General features: G+C 41.3%; 1 protein-coding gene across 1 annotated transcript in view; it reads right to left on the bottom strand.

Moving 5' to 3' along the window:
* LOC121505638 overlaps nt 1-22,265 on the bottom strand; it is a 93,411-nt gene that overhangs the window by 4,502 nt on the left and 66,644 nt on the right. Inside the window, exons 11-13 of the mRNA XM_041781106.1 lie at nt 9,296-9,366; nt 8,972-9,082; nt 8,131-8,228 (exon numbers count right to left, since the gene is read on the bottom strand). Coding sequence (XP_041637040.1) covers nt 8,131-8,228; nt 8,972-9,082; nt 9,296-9,366 — 280 coding nt within the window. The remainder of the gene's footprint in view (nt 1-8,130; nt 8,229-8,971; nt 9,083-9,295; nt 9,367-22,265) is intronic.

Below are 22,265 nucleotides of genomic sequence, written 5' to 3'. Positions count from 1 at the left end.
CTGACATCATGAAGTCCGAATGCCAAACATTGGTGGAGTTGTGCAAAGCAGCGGTTCTCAACTGGTTTGGCATCAGGGCTCACCACTACTTCCCGACAGTCAATCATGACCCAATTTAAAAATAAAATTTCAACCACTCAGATTTTACAACCAAATTATGGCGTGTATGTCTGTCTGTCTGCGTTGATTTGCATGCCACACCGTTGCTCCAATTGTCCTTGAAACTTCTCAAAAGACTTCTTGGGTGTCCAGGTTTGAATATGGTGCCATAAACAAATCATAAGTGTGTACAGTTTTCAGTAAAATCCCAAATTGTTGTGCCTCTCAGTTTCCCCCGTCCCCCATTATGTGCCCTGTTGTTTTCATTTTGACATATGGTGAGCATATTGCAATACTTCCTGTTTGTACAGTTGCTTTGTTCCTGTGTTCCTCATGGCGTTGATCGAGCTAAAGTTAAATTGTTTACTCAGTTCTTCTTCATGACTGCTGTTTCATAGCCTTTGTGCATTTAGATGTACTTATGGTTAACAACAAGCACCCTCATTGTTTAGCGGCTTTTCTCCTTGCCTCCCTTCCCTTTTCGACTGCAGCTTAGCATAGCCAGCTTAGCCTAGTGATGGCTTTGCTTTCTGCCTCTACTGCTCTCTCTTCACCAGTGTTCCAGATGTTTAGTTTCTCCCTGTCCTCCTTCACAGATAATGGTACTTGTTTATTTAAATGACATCCAATGCATTTGGACCCAATATGGAACAACATAATTGAGCAAAGAGACAGGGCAAAATAAACATGCTAGAAAAGCCCATTACTATTGAAGAACCTGAGACAACATGGAAATTTAGTAATTTCTCAAGGAAAGGAGACAAATCAGTGGAAATCTTGAGACAAATAATGAAATTTACATGCCACCATAGGATAACCTAAAAATATATCCACTTAGGGCTTCTATACATGGACTTTTTGCCAGGTTTCTTTTTGTTCACAAACCACTTTTGGCCCACCATTTGAGAATTCCTGGTGTAAAGCATACTGATAGTGGACTGTGGAAACGTGTTCTGCGGAGAGACATATCACACGTCTCTAATTGGTAGTCAGATTGGTGATTGGTGGAGGAGGGATAATGGTCTAGGGTTGTTTTTCAGGATTTGGGCCCCTCATCTCTAGTTGAGGCCAATCTTAATGCTTCAGCATACCAAGACATTATGGACAACGTCATGCTTCCAAATCTATGGCAACAATTTGGCCCTTTTCGATTCCAACATGACTGTGCCCCAGTGCACAAAGCAAGGACTAAAGACATGGTTTGATGAGTTTGGTGTGGAAGAACTTGACTAGAGCCCTGATATCAACCCGATCAAGCATCTTTAGGATGAACCGTAACAGAGATTGCGAGCCCAACCTTCTCCCAACATCAGTGCCCGACCTTATAAATGCTCTACAGAATGAACGGGCACAAATTCCCACAGAAACACTCCAGAATCTTGAAAGCCTTCCAAGAATAGTGGAGGCTGTTATAGCTGCAAAAGGGGGGCAACTCCATATTAAAGTACATGTATTTGAATACAATAACCTTACAGTTCCTGTAGGTGTTGGTAAGGCAGCTGAATACTGTTGTCCATATGTTGAACCTTTTTCCTTATTCCTTGAGCATTTCAACACATCTGTAAGCAATAAAACACAACTTATCACCCTATAGCACCTATGTTCTTTCTACTTTAAGGTACACAACCTCTGAAACAATCTAAATCAGAAGAGTGACATCCTGAAATGGGAAATCAAACTATCAGAGAACACAAGACTGCAGCATAAGGCCACTAGAGTTGGAGCTGGATTCTACAATTCGTAAAACGCAGCTCCAAAAAGTATCTTGGGTTATGTCTGTCCTGTCTGGTGAAGGCCAGGCCCTGATGACTGATTTAGGGTAACTTTAGAGACTTTAATCAGGGTTATATTTAAATCCTAGAGACTTATTGAAGTCATTCTTCTTATTAGAGTTGTTGGGTTAGAACTTGAAGCATCATTTATCTCATCTTCATAATGACTACCTTGTGTTGAAATAATTTGGTTGCCGCCGCAGATCAATTTAGGACAGTCTCGTTGCATTGGCGGGTGAGTTTTGGCGGGTCGTCCCGTGCAGTGTTGTGTTTTCAGAGACGTGATGGTAAAGTGTTCTGAGCCCATTGTGGTTGCTCACAGTGGCCTGGCTGCCAAACAATACGTGGGCACACGTGGACATCCCGCCACAGTAACGGATAAAACTGCTCTGGTTTTGGGACAGTGGGTGTTAGGTTGGGGTGGGGGTCGACTGGAGCAGGCTGAGCAGGGTGAGTGAGGGTAAGCGGGGTTCGTGTGGAGGTTTGGGGAGGGGATTCAGCGACCGGGGCACACTGTGGTGCGATGCGAGCGCTGGCAGACCAACAAAATCTAGGTCCGCACTGATAATTAGTGGGAGACACGACTGCTTGTGTTCTCTGCAGTCCAGCGTGTGGCACAGCGACGGTCGTCCCTTCTCTAACGAGCGCCCGGTGTTAATGAGCCCCTCCTCGCCGTGCGTTCAATGCCCTGTTAGAGCGAAGAATGGAGCAGCGCTGGGCCAACGAGTGCAGTGTACGCCTGAGTGCTTGCAGCGCCATGATTGGCCCTTGTCCTCCAACCACAGTGCAGGCCGGGGCTTGATGGGGATGAAGCGAGACAGGGCAGCTAATGATCATTAATTGCACTTGGTTTGCAGTAAAAGAGTCCAAATGCTGGTGTGCTAAGGACACTGGCGTGATAATGGTGAGCGTAAACGAGGGGCTGGGGGACTGCTGATGGACCGCGGGGAGGATAATAGCAGCCTAACCCATTTTCTTTTGTTGCTCTCCTCTGGCTCCCCACTGTGACACAGCAGACTTCTCGATTACGTAACGCAGCAAAATTTTGGCGGTCTCCTCATTGGGGAGCTGGTGTACAGCGAGGTGGGGGGTGATGGGATGCAAACATATTCTGACCTAGTTTAATTTGACAGAATTGAGAGTTGTTTTTGGATGTTTTTGAGCGGGCTGCTGTGACGCAGTGCTGATTGAGAGTGAGGGTACCCTGGAGGAGGAGGAGGAGGAGGGGGAGCGTATAAGATTCAGAGTTTGTGATGATGTTTTAGCCTTAAATATAAAACTTTTTCCTTTAATTTTACATGGCATCAGTGTTCCCAAATGGTCTAGATGTGCCGTGGGAAGATGCTGAAACACATTCTAGAGATGCAGTTTTGTATGGATATTGATCTGGTGTGCTATGAGATTATGGCTTGATCTTAGGCGTGCCTCAGGCAAAAAAAAAAAAAAAAAAACCTTTTCAAACCACTTGGTTGGATGAGTCAGCAGAAAAAGAAACTTGAGCCAACTTTTCCTGCAGTTTTTTGGCATTGCTTTTTCTCTATGAGGAAAACAGGATGATCACAATCTAAAAATAGATTTTATATAGGAAAACACAACTTAACTATGCTACCAGAGAAGATTCAAACAAGCACAGTTGAATAAAGTACAGCCCTAATTCCAAAAAAGTTGGGACACTGTGCAAAATGTAAATAAAATCAGAATACAATGATTTTCAAATCTCAAAAACCCATATTTTATTCACAACATTATATAAAACATATCAGATGTTGAAACTGAGACAATTTTCCATTTCATGAAGCTCATGTTGAATTTGATGGCAGCAGCATCTCAAAAAAGTAGGGACAGGGCCATGTTAACCATTTTATCGCATCCTCTCTTCTTAACAACAGCCTGTAAATGCCTGGGAAGTGAGGAGACTAGTTGCTGGAGTTTTGGAAGAGGAATGTTCCATTCTTGTCTGATGCAGGACCAGACTCTTCTTCTGTGAAGCGATGGTGTTGTGATGGATGCGGTTTAGCAGTGTTTTGCTCAAACATGCAAGGCCTTCCCTGAAAGAGATGTCTGGATGGGAGCATATATGTTGCTTTAAGAACCTCCTGGAACTTGTCAGTACTGCTGGTGCCTTTCCAGATGTGTAAGCTGCCCACGCCATAGGCACTAATGCCGCCCCATACCATGAGAGATGCAGGCTTTTGAACTATGCCAGGATAACAAGCTAGGTGGTCCCTCTCCTCTTTAGTCTGCAGGACATGGCATCAGTGGTTTCCAAAAAAAAATTAAATTTTTGATTTATGTGACCACAGAACAGTTTTCCTTTTCCATGCATGATACAGCTTTAACTTGCATTTCTGGATGGCACAGTGAAGCTATGAGCTGATGCAGTGTTTTCCAGTACAGTACTTTGCATTGAAAGGAGCCAGTTGAGGTGGTTAGGGCCTCCTGTTCACCTCTCTGTGGAGGTCTTCTGGGCATGTCCAACTGGAAGCAGACCTCAGCTGGCCTGGGAATGCCTTGGAATCCCCCAGGAAGAGCTGGAAAATGTTGCCGGGGAAAGGGATGTCTGGGTGGACTTGCTTGGCCTGCTGCCACTGGGACTTGACCCGGGATAGGCAGAATAAGATAGATGGATGTATAACTCAAAGACAGATACCATGAGCAAAGGTGTCAGGTCAGGTCAGCTGTGTGAGCATATGCCAGTTCGGCACTTTGCCACATCAACCTTGGTCCTGTTCTGTACTGATTTGGCCTCCTGATGGCCATCATCCAAGCTTGAAGTAGAAAGGAGCATTGAAAGGAGCCAGTTAAGCATCTGATCGGGAAGCATCCTTTGGGGTCTTCCAGGCGCGTCCAAATGGGAGGAGACCCCAGGGCAGACCTGGGACTTGCTGGAGGGTTATATGCCTCATCTGGCCTGGGAACACCTCAGAACCCCACAGGAAAATCTTAAAAATGTTGCCATGGTTGCCCCTTCTTCGTCTTTCTTCTTCTTGGTAGATTTGCAAACAATAAGCACATAATTCCCCCTCCTGAATTGGACCTAAGGCATACGCAAGTGTGCTTGGGCATGTTACTAATATGAGAGCAGAACAACAATGAAGAGGGAGCAGTCACTTTCAGGCACAGCGCAAAACAACTGTACCTAATGTGGGAATGTCCTAACTTTCAAAGTGAAACTAAAGAGCTTTCTAGTTTCTTACAGATTTTTCAGTATCAGTAAATTTTACATCAGGAATAATACAGAAACAGATCTGGTTTAGGTTCTGCTTCGTCATGTTTTCCGACTACATAATCGCATCTCATTAAGTCAGTTCAGTGAAATTCCAGGAACGAGGAGACTTACGGTAACACTCAATGCACGCATGCATGCTCATGTGGGGGGCCGGAGTGACAATAACAATGATCCTGATGCTGTTTTGGGGGGGAATCCTGTATGGCAATGCGCTTGTTGGCGGATTCTGTGACTTGCCCTGAGGGAATGCGGCGCTGTGTGAGGTGGACTTGTTGGGGAGCACAATGCTGAGGCATACAGGGACAGATGGGCTGAGTCAAGGGCCAAAACAGCACGAAACAGAGGGTGAGAGGTACGCAACAAGAGAGCCGCGGAGATTAGAGGGACGGACAGTGAAACGTGAAAGAAAGGAGGAGAGTGACGGGGGGGAGGGTGCAATTAGAGCGAGGTAAAAGTGGAAGAAGAATAAGGAGCAGATATAAAAACGGGCAGCAGCTCCTCAGATTTCAAAGCCTTACATGATCAGAAAGGCTGATTGTGTAACTACTGTTGCAGCTCATTTCTAAGACAGGATTAGAGACAACAGGATTAAGTGAAACAGGTAAGAGGATCAGTTTAGTCCAGTTGGGATGAGATGACAGAAGGATGCTTTTGTTTTCTCCTTGTTTGGCTGCTGGCATTATGAGCGCTGATCTTCCTTCTTCATCTTATTTAAATTGCAAAGAGGAGTTCTGTGCAAAGAGGTTTAATATGCTCATTCATTATCATTACTATAATTGCCTCAATACAGAGCAGACACCCTGGTTTTGGGGCAGGCCGTGTACAGGCCTCTTCTAATACGCGACACAAAGGGGACAGCCGTAAATCAGAAGACCCGTGACCCTGGCCCTGTCTTTGCTGAGAAGGAGCTCTCACTGCAGGGTGAGTGCTCCGGGAGCAGGCCTTGACCCTCCGAGACCTCCAGTGAAGGCTTGGCTCCACGTTCTCCTGTCTGTAGGAAGCTTTACAGCCCGGGGCAGGAGGGAGGCGATGTGTGTGGGAATCTGAGGCATATGGAGCCAAAATATAAGAGAGGCAAGGGTGCAGGGGCCGAGTTCAAATCAGAGTGATAGCGTCTGTGCAGGGTTCAGTGAAGAGATTGGAGTGTCTTTATCAGGGCTGCTGCACACTTTTTATGAGACCTTCTAGACCAAAACAAAGAAAAATCAGTGTAATTTTGGCACTGTGCAGCAATAGTGCTCTGATTCCCATTACTCTAAGTTTTAAGCTTGTTTGCATCTCTGTAAAGGTGCCTAAAAAACATTGTTTTGCTTCAAGATTAAAAATAAAGGGACAGAGGCTAATATCCTCAAAGTTTCTCCATCTTCTTCCACCTAAGTCCTGTGCTTATGATTCTCAATGTGAAAGTAATATGCTGACATAAATGCCATGAATTGTCATGTGAAGAAACAAACCCACACAAATATAAGACAAAAAATACTCTAATGCAATAAAGGCTGTGTAAATTTAAGTGTTCATAAGCCTCAAAGGGCCATCTAAAATTAAAGGTGTCAAACAAATCAAGCATTTAACATTAGTTCGGTCTGCAGAGTCAGGCCCTGCCATATAACTGAGATCAGCAAGCCCTCATCAGTTGACAGCCAGCTGATTTGTTCCAAGCACGCACTCATAATGCCATATTTAAACTGCTCTAGCCTGGCTACATTTTGCTACTCTCTCTACAAGCCACTTTTTGCAACCCTCCTCCACCCCAACTCCTCCTTTATTCTGCTTCTGACTTAATCATTCTGTTGACACTGATGCCGTGCCTGCTCTCTTCTGGGGGGTTTTGCTGCTTCTCTCCCTGCCTTGGGCGAGCCTACGGTTTGCAGCTCACTGTGAAGCAGTCTGGATGAGGGTCAGCACCTCTAAGTCCAAGGCCATGGTTCTCTGCCGGGAAACCGTGCTTTGCTCCCTCCAGGTGGGGAGTGAGTCTCTGCCACAGGTGAAGGAGTTCAAGTATTTCAGGGTCTTGTTCAGTGAGGGTAAAAGGAAGTTGGTGGGAGTTGAGCTGAATGGCAAAGCTTACATTTTTCCGGTCGATCTACCTCCCAACCCTCACCTATAAACTCTGAAATAATAACCGACAGAAAGAGCGTCCAAAATGAGTTTCCTCTGGAGGGTGTCTGGGCTCAGCCTAAGTGATGGGTGAGGAGTTCAGACATCCAAAAGGAACTACGATTAGAGTCACTGCTCCTTCACATCGTAAGGAGCCAGTTGGGATGGTTAAGGCATCTGATCAGGATGCCTCATGGGTGGCCCTTGGAGGTCTTCCAGGCCTGTCTAGCTGGGACGAGACCTCGGGGAAGACCTAGAATGCACTGGAGAGATTGTATATCCTGTCTGGTCTGGGAATGAATGGGATGCCCTAGCAGGAGTTGGAAAGTGTCGCTGGGGAAAGGTCCTTTTTGCTTGAATTTTTCTCCTAAAAATGCTATTTTTCAATAAATCAGGCTTATTTTTTCTGATATGTTTCATGTTTAAATATCAAAAATATTTCTAGTCTAAATGTCTGCAAAAATGCAAAGGAGATTTTGTTTCGAACTAGGAGGCTGTAGGCTGTATCAAGGTGACTTGGTGGAAAACTCTGGTACAGTTCCACCAAAATCATAATAAGTAAAACATGTAAATGATTAGATTTAAGGTGATATAAATCAGAAATCATCACTTTTCAGAAGCAAAACTAAAGGATTTTGACTAAATTAATGACTAAATATCAACACTCTGATTAATATTTAGCAGTTCAACCATCAATCAGAGGTTTAAGTGCTTCTGAATATGCAGCCAGCACATCCAAACTCATAACTTTGACTTCTAACAGTCACATAAAACGTCTGAGGACACTCAATAAAAGAGGATCAAAGAGAGCCCCACACACGACGCCATAATCAGCAGAACCAAACTTGTGAACACACTCTTTTTCTTTTTTACTGCAGGTCAGAGACCGGTCTTCCAGTCTGAATGAGGAGTGTGTCTGCTGATGTCACTTACTCCATGGAGGCGATTTTCTGAGCCAGGCTGGCAATCACGGCAAAGAGCCTCAGGTCCACGAGTCCATCTGTCACTCTGAAGTCCACCATCTCCAAAATCTACCAAGAACAACAACACAAGATTACATGAACATCATTCAACAATTCAGACTAAAATATCTTGACAATTACCAGATGGACTGAAAGAAACCTTCATACATTTACAGTCCTGTGATGATGACTTATACTGTATTGCAGAGGTCAGACTACAAGTTATAAGATTTTCCTGGTGTGTCGGTGAACAAAATCACAGCTCACTCCTGCAGACCTTCTTTGCGGCTAGCTGAGCCTCTTTAATATTTAAAAAATCCTCATTTTATCTCAAACCTGCTTTTAACTTAAGCAACGTATTGTCAACCAAATAAAGCCTGTGGGACAGGCAGCCAAGTAAAGATGAGCTGTTCATGAGTGAGGCTGTTAAAAGCTGTTAAAAGAAAGCTGTTAAAAGAAACGGCTCCTGCTTGAGTGCCAGTTTTCTTTCCTCCTTTTTTGCCGTTATTTAATCAACATTTAAAAAGTGAAGAGCTGCTTAGGAGTTGAACAGCCAGGTCTACTGAGCTGAGCCAAATGATCTGGATCTCTATGCAGAAATCACTTCATGCCCCCTCAACGGGATCTCTCCACTACTGCATGACATCATTTGCAAAACAACTACTGCATCTAATGCTGTCATCAAGCTTGATCTAGCAAGATCTGATGTACTGCTATTGTTTTATAGTCTCACATTTGGCAGGATAATTTGAAAGACTATTACATTTGTGAATTGTTTATTTGCATGAGTAAAGAGACAGAAAAAGCCCAACCCTGTAGACATAGATCTCCTCTTCTTCAGACAGCAGTTCTGCAGGGAGGATGTTTTTAAGAGCAAGAAGAACCTGAAGGCAAGAGATGTAGCCGTCACCGTCAGCATCTTCCTGAAGAGAAACACCGTAATAACCATGGTTATAGCATAACTTTTTTTCCTTTCTTTAAGGACTGGGTTTTGAGTTAGAAGAAAAAGTCAGCTTGAATTCTAGAAAACCATGAAAGACAGTTCTGTTTTATATCTTCAAACAATAATTCCTAAAGATAGAGCCATGTTTTACAGTAAGAGAGAGTATAAAAGATGAAAATGTCTTTCCACTTACTGCTTCAAAAGCTCTTTTGTACTCGGCCAACTTCTCCTGACTAAAAATGCAGTACTTTGCCAAGAAGTCGACTGAAATGAAAAGAAGACAAAGACAAACTTTTAGAGCTTGACGGCATATTAGCTACACCCAAGAACAAAAATTTCACTTTAAAAGAGTCTTATATGTTCTTTCAGATCTTTTAATACAACATGTACTGGTTTCCAGTCAGAGTAAGAGCATTTGGCTTCTCTGGGTGTGGGTTCAGAGCAGATTGGAGTAATATTTCTCTCCTGTGGTCGCCTGGGGGGTCATAGAGGGTGGACGGCACAGGGTGAAGAGTTCACAGGGAGTCCAGTTGGCCTTGATTGGTTTGGAGGTGGGGCTGAATGGGGGGCAGAGGGGCACTTGGCTGCTGAATAGATGATGGAGACGCAGCGGTCAAGACCTTGAAATTAACCAAAATATTCTGCTTTGAGGAGAAAGTCTTTTTACTGAGAGGCGTTACCATGGAGAAGACACTCTGAATCATACTTATGTTATTTAACATTTCTTGGTTACATTTTGCTGGCTGAATTTTGTTTTTGCTGTATTTAATATAAGAACAAATATCTACAGGCCTTATCAAAAGCGGAAATATAAAATAATAAACCAAACACTGACTATTTTGGTGTTACTTTAATCATGTTTATTGGCATAAAAGGGTTATAATCCATAGCTCCAACAACAAAACTGTGAATATTAGCAACTTTTTCTTTGTTAAGTTTCTTTTTAGTAGCTTTTCTGTGATTAAAAAAAATCTTTAGTTTTTCAGTATTGGCTGGTTAAAAGAAAGCACAAAGGCAGCTCTTTGATCTTTAACCCTCTGAGAGTATTGAGGTAATTTGCATATTTTTTGGTACTTTGTTTTGTTTTTTTATTATTTTGGTGGTATTAATGCTAACAGCATAACTTGGGGGTGGGGGGGTTACATTATTTTCAATAGCATTTTGAAATTTTATATCAGCATTTGCAACATGTCATGAGATCTCTGGGGGTCGGTTTCTCCAACTGAGTTTTTTGTCGTATCAGCATTTCATCCACATGGAAACAACTACCGTTTCGTCTCTGTGTGGACAGCCAACTGCATCTTTCTAGAAACGATTACGTCACACAAAGCGTATGCGCCACTAGCGCATGCTAAATCAAAACAATAATGGTGGTTTACAGGGCTGTGTTCATGCTGCAGAAACTACAGAGCTTATTACGGCCTTTACAGCAAAATCTGATGCTCCTTTACCACCACTGAGAACAGCACACACCAGATGTTCTTAAATCCAATGCAGAGACCAGAAAGGCAACTAGGAGGAAGTTTGTGGCAGTTTTCTGTGATCTTCTTCTCTCTTTTTGCGCATTTTTGTGACAGCAATACAGCGCTAATTAGAGGCCCTGACATATATACTACAGCGTTTTCAGTGGTTCCTTGCTTATGCGGACATTTCCTGAAATGATCCTGTGTTTACGGAAAACGTTTTTCAAAACGAAACAGAAATATAATGTTTTCATCCCCATGTGGACAAGGCCTGAGTCTGCATCTCTGGAAGTTCCTCTGTGTACTCTGGCTCACAAAAGTAGCCAACATTGTTTTTTGGTCCATTTTTAGCTTAAATTGGTTAAATTATGTGGGGCAGCTATACCCATCTGTGGCGCTATATAGCCTAGCTTCCCCAAGCGTATCATGTTTAAAGGAGCTCACCGAAATCACTGGAGGCTAGTTACACTGCTATCAGTAAGAACCTTGCACAACTCAACTTCAAAAATACCGGAACACCCATTTAAATATGAGAATTTGCAGCTGTTCTTGTTTTTTTCTGATTAAAAAAACTAGATATTCTTAATTTTTACTGGATAAAACAAGATGCAAATAAAGTAAATTGGGCTCTTAAACAACTTTTGACTTATTTTAATAACTGTTTAATTTCCACCTGTGTAGTTAAACAACTGATCTTAGGAGGTTCCTTTTATAAGCTTTATTTTTGGGCATTTTAAAGTCTTTATTTTATAGATTAGACCATGGATAGAGTAGGAAACAAAAATTAATATTATCCTATTTTAGTATCCTATTTTAGTATCTTAGGTCCCATTTGGGGTACAAAGGAATGACTGCCTGTTTACATAGGATACAACTCAACCAAACTCAAATCCATTTGCAACCAAAACAAATGGACTTTTTTATATGCTATGTCTTTTTGTTGCTTTTTAAAAGTGCAATTTAATTATTTAACATTTTTATTGTCTTTTATTAAGCATTTTAATAGCCAATTGTTTTAAAATTTTATTTCAATTAACCTGTCTTAACATTACATTTAAATCTGACACTTTAGGCTTCATTTTACGGTATAAGGTACCAAAAAAACACAGTTTTTTGACCAATATCTGTTAAAAAAGTTCCCTGTAATAACACCCTGTTGAGTTTCTTATGAATGTATGATTCTTATATCCCTTATATCAACCTGTAAAGTCATGATTTATGTTAAAGTCCCCGATATAAAAAGGATGATTAGACGAGGGGGACAAACTGAGGCCAACCACACCCATGAATATTTCAGCAGGCAAATTTGGGAGGGTGAGTGACTTAGAAAAAAGCGGGGGCAGAAAATGGGGCTTTTAAGCTGCTGCCACTTCAATTTAGGAGATGAGAATGAGTCTGCTGAATAATGGATCTATTCATTGGTTTGGAGAAGAAAGAGGAGCAACAGAGTTGATATCAGTCTGGACTTAAACCCCTGGACCTCTGGGGTTTCTCTGCAGTGGTAGGGGGGCTGTTTGAATCCACCATTTATCAGCTTAGGCCTAATCAAAACCAGGCCTTCCCTGGCCTCCTCCTTTCACATGCAAAATGTTACATTCGCATCCAGTCAACTTGACTTGTTAAAGCTTGATTGATCAAAAAAACCTGCAGGCTGGCTTCATGCATCTGTTTGCAAATATCTTGTGATGAGAGGAGATCTGCAGGACCGGGATCTGCTGGAGTCCCACATGCTCCAACCACACTGGAGCAAGGGGAGGATTTAAAATCCGCTCTCTTTAGAAGATTCAAACATATTCACACAGTGGCTGCTTCAGTGCACCGCTCAATCTGCTAAAAAGAAATGGCAGCTTGTGTGAGAGAGTGAATGGATCTGATTTTCTTTAAAACAAGGCTGCAGAGCTTCACTGACCATCTGCAGGAGGAACGATGAGCTGAGGCGACTTCTGTGGGTCTATAAACATGGATGTGAACAACAAAGGGGATTTATTTTCTATTCTGATCACTAGAACCACTTAGATATGTATGTGTAGGCTGAAGACAAAATGTTACTTCATACAGAAGGAAAATGAACATTTCTTTACATAAATCTGTATTCAAAAGCATGTTCTGTTGTGGGGAGTCTCTCAATCAAAACAATGGCAGTATAATAAATTAGTTGCATTAAATATGGCCTCATTTTCTAACTTCAGAGTGCACAATTTTTTTAAAGAAATGCCAAGATGGTCAGTGCCTATAAAAAGTATTTATCCCATGGATGTTTCACCCTTTTATTGATTTTATAAATCAATCATGGTCAATAAAATGTGGCTTTTTGGACATAAAAAGGAACACAACAAACTAATGTCAATCAAATAAAAATATGGAAGTGACTGCATAAATATTCACCACCTTCAAGTCGGTTTTTAGAAGATGCACCTTTGGCTGTAATCACAGCATTGAGTCTGTGTAGATAGGTCTCAGTCAGGCTTGCACATCTGGGCACTGAAATTTGACTCCATTCTTCTTTGCAAAACTGCTCAATCTCCATCAGGTTGCAAGTCCAGTCACATATCCTCTGTTGGACTGAGGTCTAGGCTTTGACTCGGCCACTCCAGAACATTCACCTTGTTGTCTTTAAATATTTCTGTGTAGCTTTCTCTGTACACTTCAGGTCATTGTCTTGCTGGAAAATACATCTTCTCCCAAGCTGTAGTTCTTTTGCACACTGATAAGATTGTCCTCATATATTTTGTCATATTCTTTTCACCCTTTACCTTTACAAGCCTTTGCTGCTGAGAAGCATCCCCACAGCATGATGCTGCCACCATTGTGCCTCACAGTGAGGATGGTGTGTTTGTGGTGATGTGCGGTGTTTGGGGTCTTGTCTGATGGCCAAAAAGCTACAATTTTGTCTCATCAGACCAAAGACCTTTCTTCCACTTGACCATAGAGTCTCCCACATGCCTTTTGGTGAACTCCAGTCCAGACTGAATGAGTTTTTTTTAACAGTGGCTTCTCTCTCCCATAAAACTTTTACTGGTGAAGAACCTGGGCAACAGTTGTTGTCTACAGAATCTCTCCAATCTCAGTGGCTGAAGCTTGTAACTCCTTCAGAGTAGTCATAAGTGTCTTGGTGGTCTCTCTCACTAGTCTCCATCTTGCACGCTCACTCAGTTTGTGAGGACGACCTGATCTAAGCAGATTTACACATGTGGCATATTCCTTCCATTTCTTGATGATGGATTTAACTGAACTCTGGGGGATGTTCAGAGCCTTGTAATTTTTTTCGTATCCATCATCTGACTTATACTTTTCAATAACGTTTTCTCTGAGTTGCTTTGAGTGTTCTTTTGTCTTCATGGTGTAATGGTAGCCAGGAATACTGATTAACCACGAAACAAGTTTTAAGAAAATCCTTAAAAGCATTCTTGAGATTTTCACATTCACAAGACTGGCCTAGAGAGAAGGATGGAATACCAGAAAACTCAACTATTGCCGTTATTAAAATATGCTCAGTGTCATCTTATTAGTTATATCAGAACCAAAATGTTCGTCAACAAGCTTTATAAATATATGCATTTCTAGTTTAAGTGTTAAGAAGGGTTAAAGGGGCTCTTTAATGAGCTTTTTGACTCAGAAACAGTTGTGAAAAAGAAGTAAAATGACTGTTTTGGCGAATAAATAAAGCTAAGATGTGTTGTTTGATGGTTAGTCTAATTATTGTTTTAAGTTATGAGGAGTTTGAAGAAGTTCAATTTCAACATCAGCCTGGAACCCGGCCTCTGTTTGTCTGCACTGCTGCTTCACACCCACCCACACAGAGGCTGTGGGCCTGCAGTAAAGCAGTGCTGCAGCAGGTCGGGGTCCCTGGCTGAGAGGAGCACTCCGTCAGGGAATCATTCGGACAAAAGGTGCAGTGGAGTGAGAGATTGAGGGAGGAAGCAAGGGCGGGTGTAGGAGCAGGACAAAGACGAGGCAGTAAAGCCTCCTGCCTGATAGCCTTATCTGATTCCACTCCAGCGCTTGATGGCTTTTTTTTCCACCCTGCCTTTAAAGCACACAGGTTGTGCCTTTGGTGTGAAGCCTAGCAGAAAATGTTAATCAAGAGAGGGACTGTGTGGAGAAAGGCGACAAAAAGGGGAGAGTCACTCTGCTCGGGCCATAATCTGTAATGAGAGCGAGGCGATTCAGTCGCAATAGAGAGAGGAAGAATGGGGACGTGATGATGATGAGCAGGGAGGTTTACTCTTTCACTGCCGTTTGTTTTTCAGGTTTTGTTCCTTTTCTCTCTCAGAGTCGCTGCTCGTGCAGTGGTGCGAGGGCTGCAAACAGCAGCGGGTCACAACTCATTTAGCACACGCTTGGACGTCATTTTCTCCGTCTGCAGCTGACAGATGAAAAACACCGCTGACTGCTCACCTGACAACGATTGGTACTCATCTGTGTATGATTTATACTTCCTGCTCTGACCTCCACTCTTGTTTAGTGCTGCCTCAAATCTGAGTGTACCACTCAGTGTCCTAAACTTTAAAGCGATTTTAACAGGTATCCAATATTTGGTCAGGTTTCAAGTTTTGATTACTTAATTATTGGTATGATAGTTCCTTATTGATCTTTCAAACTTAGGCATAGTCGTGTTATTGTAATCACAAATTTAAAGGTAGTAGTATCAGCGGTTGGGGGCTTTTATTCTAATACATTTTGTCCCTTTGAGCTGCTCTTTTTATGAATGGTTCTCTATAAATAAACCTGAACAATGTCTCTGATATTTTGCAGTTTGTGTAGTGGCTATCTCCTGTCACTTTAGCACTACTTCTGTCAAAATTACTACTCAAAATATTGAACGTACATTAAAAAAACTCAAGTTGATTTAGTGAAGATATAGAAAATGTACATAAGCCAACCTTTTACTGGAAGTTTATCTTTAGTGAATGTTAGTGGCAAGTAAAAGCAACTTTATGACAGTTTTAGTCCACTTTGTGATTACTTTTGATTTTAAAAAGCACTTTTTAAAGATATTTTAGGTTTTAATAGCATTTGTAAAGTAAAAAACTATTTGATGAAAAGAATAAAGGCTCTCTGGTTGAAGCTCCTTTTGCACAAATTACTGCATCTATGCAATGTGGCTTGGAGGCGATTAGTCCATGGCACTGCTGGGGTGTTATGATGCCCAGGTTGCTCTGATAGCACCCCTCAGCTCATCTGTATTGTTAAGTCTGGTGTCTCCCATCTTCCTCTTCTCATTTCCCAAGAGATTCTCTATGAGGTTCAGGTCAGACCATTTGGCTGGCCAATCAAACACAGTGACACCATGGTCAGCAAACCAGTTTCTGGTAGTTCTGGCTTCACTGTGGGAAGGTGTTGGGTCCTGTTGGAAAATGAAATCAGTATTTCGATAAATCTTCTCAGCAGATGGAAGTGTGATGGGCTCTAAAACCTCCTGGTAGACAGCTGACAGCGCTGAATCTGGTCTTGATAAAGACCCGTGGACCAACAGCACCTGATGACATGGCACCATAAACCATCACTGACTGTGAAGACTGAAAACACTGGACTTTAAACACCTTGGATTCTGGTCCTCTCTGATCTTTCTCCAGACCTTGATTTCCTAATGAAATTCAAAATTTATTTTCATCTGAAAACAGGACTTTGAACCACTGAGCAACAGTCCAGTTCTTTTTCTCCTTAGCCCAGGTGAGACGCTGACAACGTATCTGGTCTAGGATTGACTGGACACTAGGAATACAACACTTGTAGTCCATCTCCTGTGTGGTGGCTCTTCATCCACTCACTCCAGTCTCAATCCTCCCCTTGTGAAGTTCCCCTAAGTTTTTGAATCTTGTGTTTGACAATCCTCTGAAGGCTGAGCTCATCTCTGTTGCTTGAGCTCCTTTTCTCACCACACGTTTCTCTTCCAGTCAATTTTCAATGAACATGGTTTGATACAGCCTCTGAAAACAGCCTGCCCTTTCAGCAGTGACCTTCTGTGTTGCTTACCCTCCTTGTGGAGGGTGTAGATGACTGTCCTCTGGACATTTGTCAAGTCAGCAGTCTTCCCCCTGAGTGTGGTTGTGTGTACCTCAGGAGACAGCATGGATCTTGAGGCGAGTGCAAATATTCCCAGTTCAAGCAGACTTTTTTTTCTCATGTTTTCACCCACTCCTCATGGAGCAGACAGACGTGATTTGTCACTCTCCGGCTGAGGAGTTGTGTTGCGTGCTGAAAGTGATGTCAGCCTATACCTTGTATGTGTAGATCCACCCTTTTGGGACGGAAAGGTAAGTTTGGGACCCCTATGGAGGGGAGCAAGAAAGTCAGATGGAACAGGTCGGTTACTGTGCCATCCCAAACTGAACCAGACCGCCCAATGGAAACGACCTAAAAGAGTCCTCTTTAGTCAGGGGTGTCCAAACTGACTGGCTCACAGCAAATTTTAAAAATAAAATGAAATATGGTCCACATTAGAACATGAAGGTTTTGCTTATATGTGTTGTACTTCTTAGTTTCACCACAATGTGCTGCTAGCTGGCACGAGGTGCTAGCATGCTAATTCTGCAAACAAACATTTTGACAGAAAGAGTTTAATGTTTTTTAAATGTGACTAAACTAAGATGCTACTGTAAATGGTAAGCATATTGGCAACCAAAATCATAATTACATTTTGATTTATAACGGCCTTTTTGATTAAGAAAAAAGTAGCACCAATGACATTCCAGGGCCAAGACCAGTGGTTGCCAGGGCCAACCAGGGCCCCCTGAAATCTGCTTGACCTCCCCAAAATCCTGAATTGATTAGCTATTTGCCTCATCAACCACTAACTAGCCATGTGACACTCAATCAGAATATCTTAACCTACATTAGGCTGGTTAAAACAACTTTAATATGCTCAAGGTGCGCCATATGAAAGTGGCCCCACCATTCTTATATAATTCTATATGTGGCCCTCAGTGGAAAAAGTTTGGACATCCCTGTCTTAAGTGTTGTATTTTAAAGGACTTGTTTTAGAACTTACTGAGGGGTTAATGGATGGTTATGGTGGTCCTGAAAAAGAGCAATTTAAAAGAAATTGGAGTTGCAGTAATAAAATCACAAAAACTTTAAAAAAGTACAGAACATCGGAGCTAAAGATTGTTTTTTTCAAACACTTTTTCTCGCTCCAGACAAAAAAATATAAAACAATATTTGTAGTACCTTTACAGTCATCAAGGGAAATCAAGCTTTTAATTTCAACTTCTTATTTTTTTTCTAGACTAGACTAGACTGAATGAAATTGGGTCAAATTCCTGCACAGCTGTTTGTGCTAATTCAACATTTGAGAAGTTTGGCTTCTTTAAAATGAAGGGATTTGCATGGAAATATGCTGATATTCCCTCAGCCATTAAATGTCTGCTAAATAACAGAACCAAAGTCTTCATTTAAGCTAAGGATAAACGCTGTGGACCATACTGACTTGTTTTGGTACCTCATTTAAAATGCAACCCAGGCTATAAAAACCCACACTAAGCCTATAGAAACAGCACCTCCATTACAAAATAGTCAAATGGTGTCAGAGCTAGGATGCAATTTATAGCACAAACACAAAGACGCACACAGGGCTCTATTGTGTTTCTAACGAGTTCACTTGTTTGTTGCTCTCTTTCCCGCTTAATCCCAGACTTTTGTTTCTGCTCATCATCACACTGTATAAAGTGTCCCATAATTCCTTTAACAAAGGTCACATTCAGTGCTGCAGAGGAGGTGACCCCCTTTTTAAAAGCAGGAGAATATCAGAGTGAAACATGGCCCATATATACGCCGCTAAAATATGTGATTAGGAGCGCGAATTTAGAGCAAACAGCATTCACATACACAGAGATAAACAGGGCCTAAACCGATCTGTAACTGCAGCAATATCCATGAGAAATGGGTCTATGGGATGTTTTGGGTTTATGTTCTTAAACATGTGATGATCCTGTAAATCTATGATGAGACAAAGCCATGAAAAATGAAGTGTGGAGCGGTGAGATAAGGAGGTGAGAGGTCTTAGCGCCAAAGCAGACCTGTGAACCAGGCCAAGCGTGTCCTTTCACAATAAGACAGAATGAGGTATTGTCGGGCGTTTTGAGCACGCTCCCAATCAAAGGTAACCATCATGATCTTATCTGGTGACAGTGTTAAAGGGAAAAATAACATGAGATAAACATGTATCAAATGACTCATGTGCGTACGTGTAGGGAGAGGATACACAGTCTAATCTCCTGCTGAGCTGAATGCCCATTAAACTAACAAGCACCTATGTTATTGTGGAAAGAGCTAATTCATCAGGTTATCAAGGAAGGTACATTTCCATTCTCTCTTAGCTGGTCTTTATAAAGAGATATGCAGAGATGTCATACAGCTTTAACAGGCCCTTTAGGGATTAAAGGATTAAGATTAAAGGATAAACTCCTACACCCATAATAAGATGTTTACTTACCATTCCTAGGGAAAAATGCTTATATATACTGTATATGGAGTCATTATTGTTACAAAATTCAAGAGTGCATGGAGCATGACTTTGATTTTAGGCTCAGATTTTTCTCCCAACTTCCCATTAACACCTGCCTCTGTGCTCAAAAATACCTCGTTGCTTGGATTTTCTCTGTTTGTGCTCAAAATATTAGTTGCTTGCTCAGATTTCATACACTCTTGCTCGAAACATTCAGAATGTTTCTGCTGAAACGTTTTCTGTGTAAAAAAACTTTCTCTTTGTGTATATGAAACTTTCTCTGTGTGCTTACGAAACTTTCTCTGTGTGCATACGAAAATTTCTCTTTGTGCATATGAAACTTTTTTGTGCATACGAAACTTTCTCTGTGTGCTTACGAAACGTTCTCTTTTAGGTACGAAACTTTCTCTGTGTGCTTACGAAACGTTCTCTTTTAGGTACGAAACTTTCTCTGTGTGCTTACGAAACTTTCCCTTTGGGTATGAAACTTTCTCTGTGTGCATATGCAAAAACACAAGCGACAACTGCTCATTGACCCAATATGCAAGTTACTTCTGTGCTTATCAGAGCTCTTTTGTTAAAAAATGTGTAGGTGAATGTTCTGTATTAGTCTTTGGATTATGGAGCCAGTAATACAGTTTGTATGGCTGTCAGGTTGATGCATTAAGTACTGTAAAGTAAGTTAATCTCTAAAATATTTTTAAGATATCACTTTTGCAAGCAAAGGATGAACATAAGGCCCATGATCTTTGACCTCAAAAATCTTAACAGTTCATCCTCGAGTCAGAGGTAAAATTTGTGCAAGGTTTAAGAAAAATCCCTAGATATTTTAAGTAAAATTAGTAAGGGTATAAAGGTTGTTTATTCTTGTATATAGACAAACATATTTCAGATGACCCCAGATATGTCACTGCCATGAGAGGGCCACCTCAAAAACTGGCTGTGGACTGGTTAGTTATCATCTGCGTGGAGTCATAAAGATATTACACTTGGGTTGAGTGCTGCACAACGTATGTCCTTGGGGTCTTTGATTATGTTAAGAGCATTTCTGTTCTCCTTTATTTGATTGTCTAAGTGTAAAATTCAACGAATACATGGCAATAAATTATTTTCATGGAACAAAGGTTTGATAGCATCAGTCCAACTTTTTCATAAAATGGCTTAAACAACAGCTGCACCTTTGTTTAGTTATGAAAATTGTCATCATGTGTCACTACACCTGGCAGTGGTGACTCATTTTGACATCTATACGTATCAGACATCTCAAATTACAGCTGGTCCTACAGCAAACCTCTGTGACTTTACAAGATGCATGTGAGTAATCATGCTTTAAGGCCAATTTAAACTATTTGATTCCCTTGTTATTTAACATGTATGATTACTGTTCCAATACAGAACACATGACAACAATTCTGTGAATTACTATGGTAGAGTCACATTACCGGAAGCCCCAAGGGCAGGTATTTTAAGTCAATATAAAAAGGGGAAGTTGTCATTTGTGACTCAGTTTACTGGCTTATTAATTATCATTTTCAGACCTATAGCTTGCTGTTTTGGCAGCTGGCATTTGTTTGAATTGAAACTGGAAATTACCATTCTAAAATAGGTGGAATGGGAGAGTTGTTAAGCCTAAGGAAATGATAAAGTTTTTGCCAGCACCTGCCTTAGCTTGGTTAGCTAGGTGCAGCCGTTATTCACAGCAACAGTGATATAAAGTTGGATGACTGGTTAGTAGTTCTTCAGAATGTAGACTGAGACATCTTTCAGTTGTTATGAGAGAATCTCATTTATTCCAAGGATCCTGTGACCATACATACTACAGGCTAATTGGCTATTTTATTCCTTATTTGATTATTAAACAGGACATCATACTGTTTACAAGGGATGGATTCACAGAAATGTGTTTAGGCGGCAAGTCTAAAGTCAAGTAAATACATTCTGTAAACCAATTTCACACTGCAGTGGTAAAACAATGTCACACCCTAACGACGTGAAGCCTGTTTGCATAATCTGGCCAATGAACTGGCCTTTGATCACTTTTGCAAGCTAACGTGCATATTCCTGAGCTGAATGTTATTCACTTAATGCTTTGATTATACACAAGTATAACCTAACACAGCCTCTGGACAACTTTATCACCAGTCTCTAGATAAAATAGTGCTAAACCATGCTGTTCCTTCAGCATGCAACCAATGCTATAGCAGTTAGCAGTTGTTTATATCGATTGAAATATTGTAGGGGGCGCCACTGAGCCAATAAGCCACATCCACCCACAAAAATTATATCAGTTATCTCCACATGCCACTGAAAATTGTTGTGCCAAGTTTCATGGTTCTACATGTTACAAGGCCAAGAAAATTTTACTTCTTGTTCCATGGTGAACAAAGAATTGCCATGACCACAACTTTTCACATATACGCTTGACCTTGAAATATGTGGAAGGTCAATGTCTTCTAAAGTGCCTTGGCTAATTTTAGCATGATTTGGCCAATGAATTAGGAACTGCAAGGCAAAATACAAGAGCAGTGACTTCCAGTTGCAAGACAGTGGCACTCTATTATTTCAAAATGTTGAGCATAATGTAGATCAGAGGAATAATGGTTTAAAAATGTATAGAGAGGCATCTTGGCAACTGTTTTGTTTGTCAGCCGGCTGACGCCATGCCTTCCGATGAAAAGACAGATTTTTACACAAATATAAATCCACTTCTATAGGCCTTCCTGACACTAATGCTGGCTTTACACTTGAAGACTTTTTAAGCAATTTCAAAGTCACAGACAAAATTCTGAAGTTGGAATGAAATCATGAGAGTCCTGCTTAAGTTGCAGCGTGCTCCCATGATTTCAGTCGTTTTGTGTAAGGTGGTTGCTGACATGGAAATCTTGGGTCGTCTTGAAACAGCACCTGAAACCTGGACATTTCTTGTCACCACTCGGAGGCACTATCATATGTTATAAATCTGTCTATATAAGAAATATTTTTGATGGAAAAGATCACCTTTAATCTAAAATGTAAAGGAGCTGACTTAAAAAAAAAATGGGAAAAATGGATCTCCTAGACAACACTGGAAAAGGATGCTGCCTCCAGGTGATTTCTGCTGGACTTTGAGAGACAAAGGAAGCAAAACAAAATATTGATGCACTCCCCACACTGTTCTTTTTATTTTTTAATGTACGTGTTTGTTTATGTGTATGTATATGTTTAGGTATATGTATGCAAGTATAGCTATGTATGTATACATGTATACACATTCT

This window comes from Cheilinus undulatus, linkage group 23 (genome assembly GCF_018320785.1).
Source record: "Cheilinus undulatus linkage group 23, ASM1832078v1, whole genome shotgun sequence".
NCBI classification, from domain to species: Eukaryota; Metazoa; Chordata; class Actinopteri; order Labriformes; family Labridae; genus Cheilinus; species Cheilinus undulatus.
The sequence above is the reverse complement of the archived record's forward strand: the minus strand, read 5'-3'. Positions and strand labels throughout refer to the sequence as shown.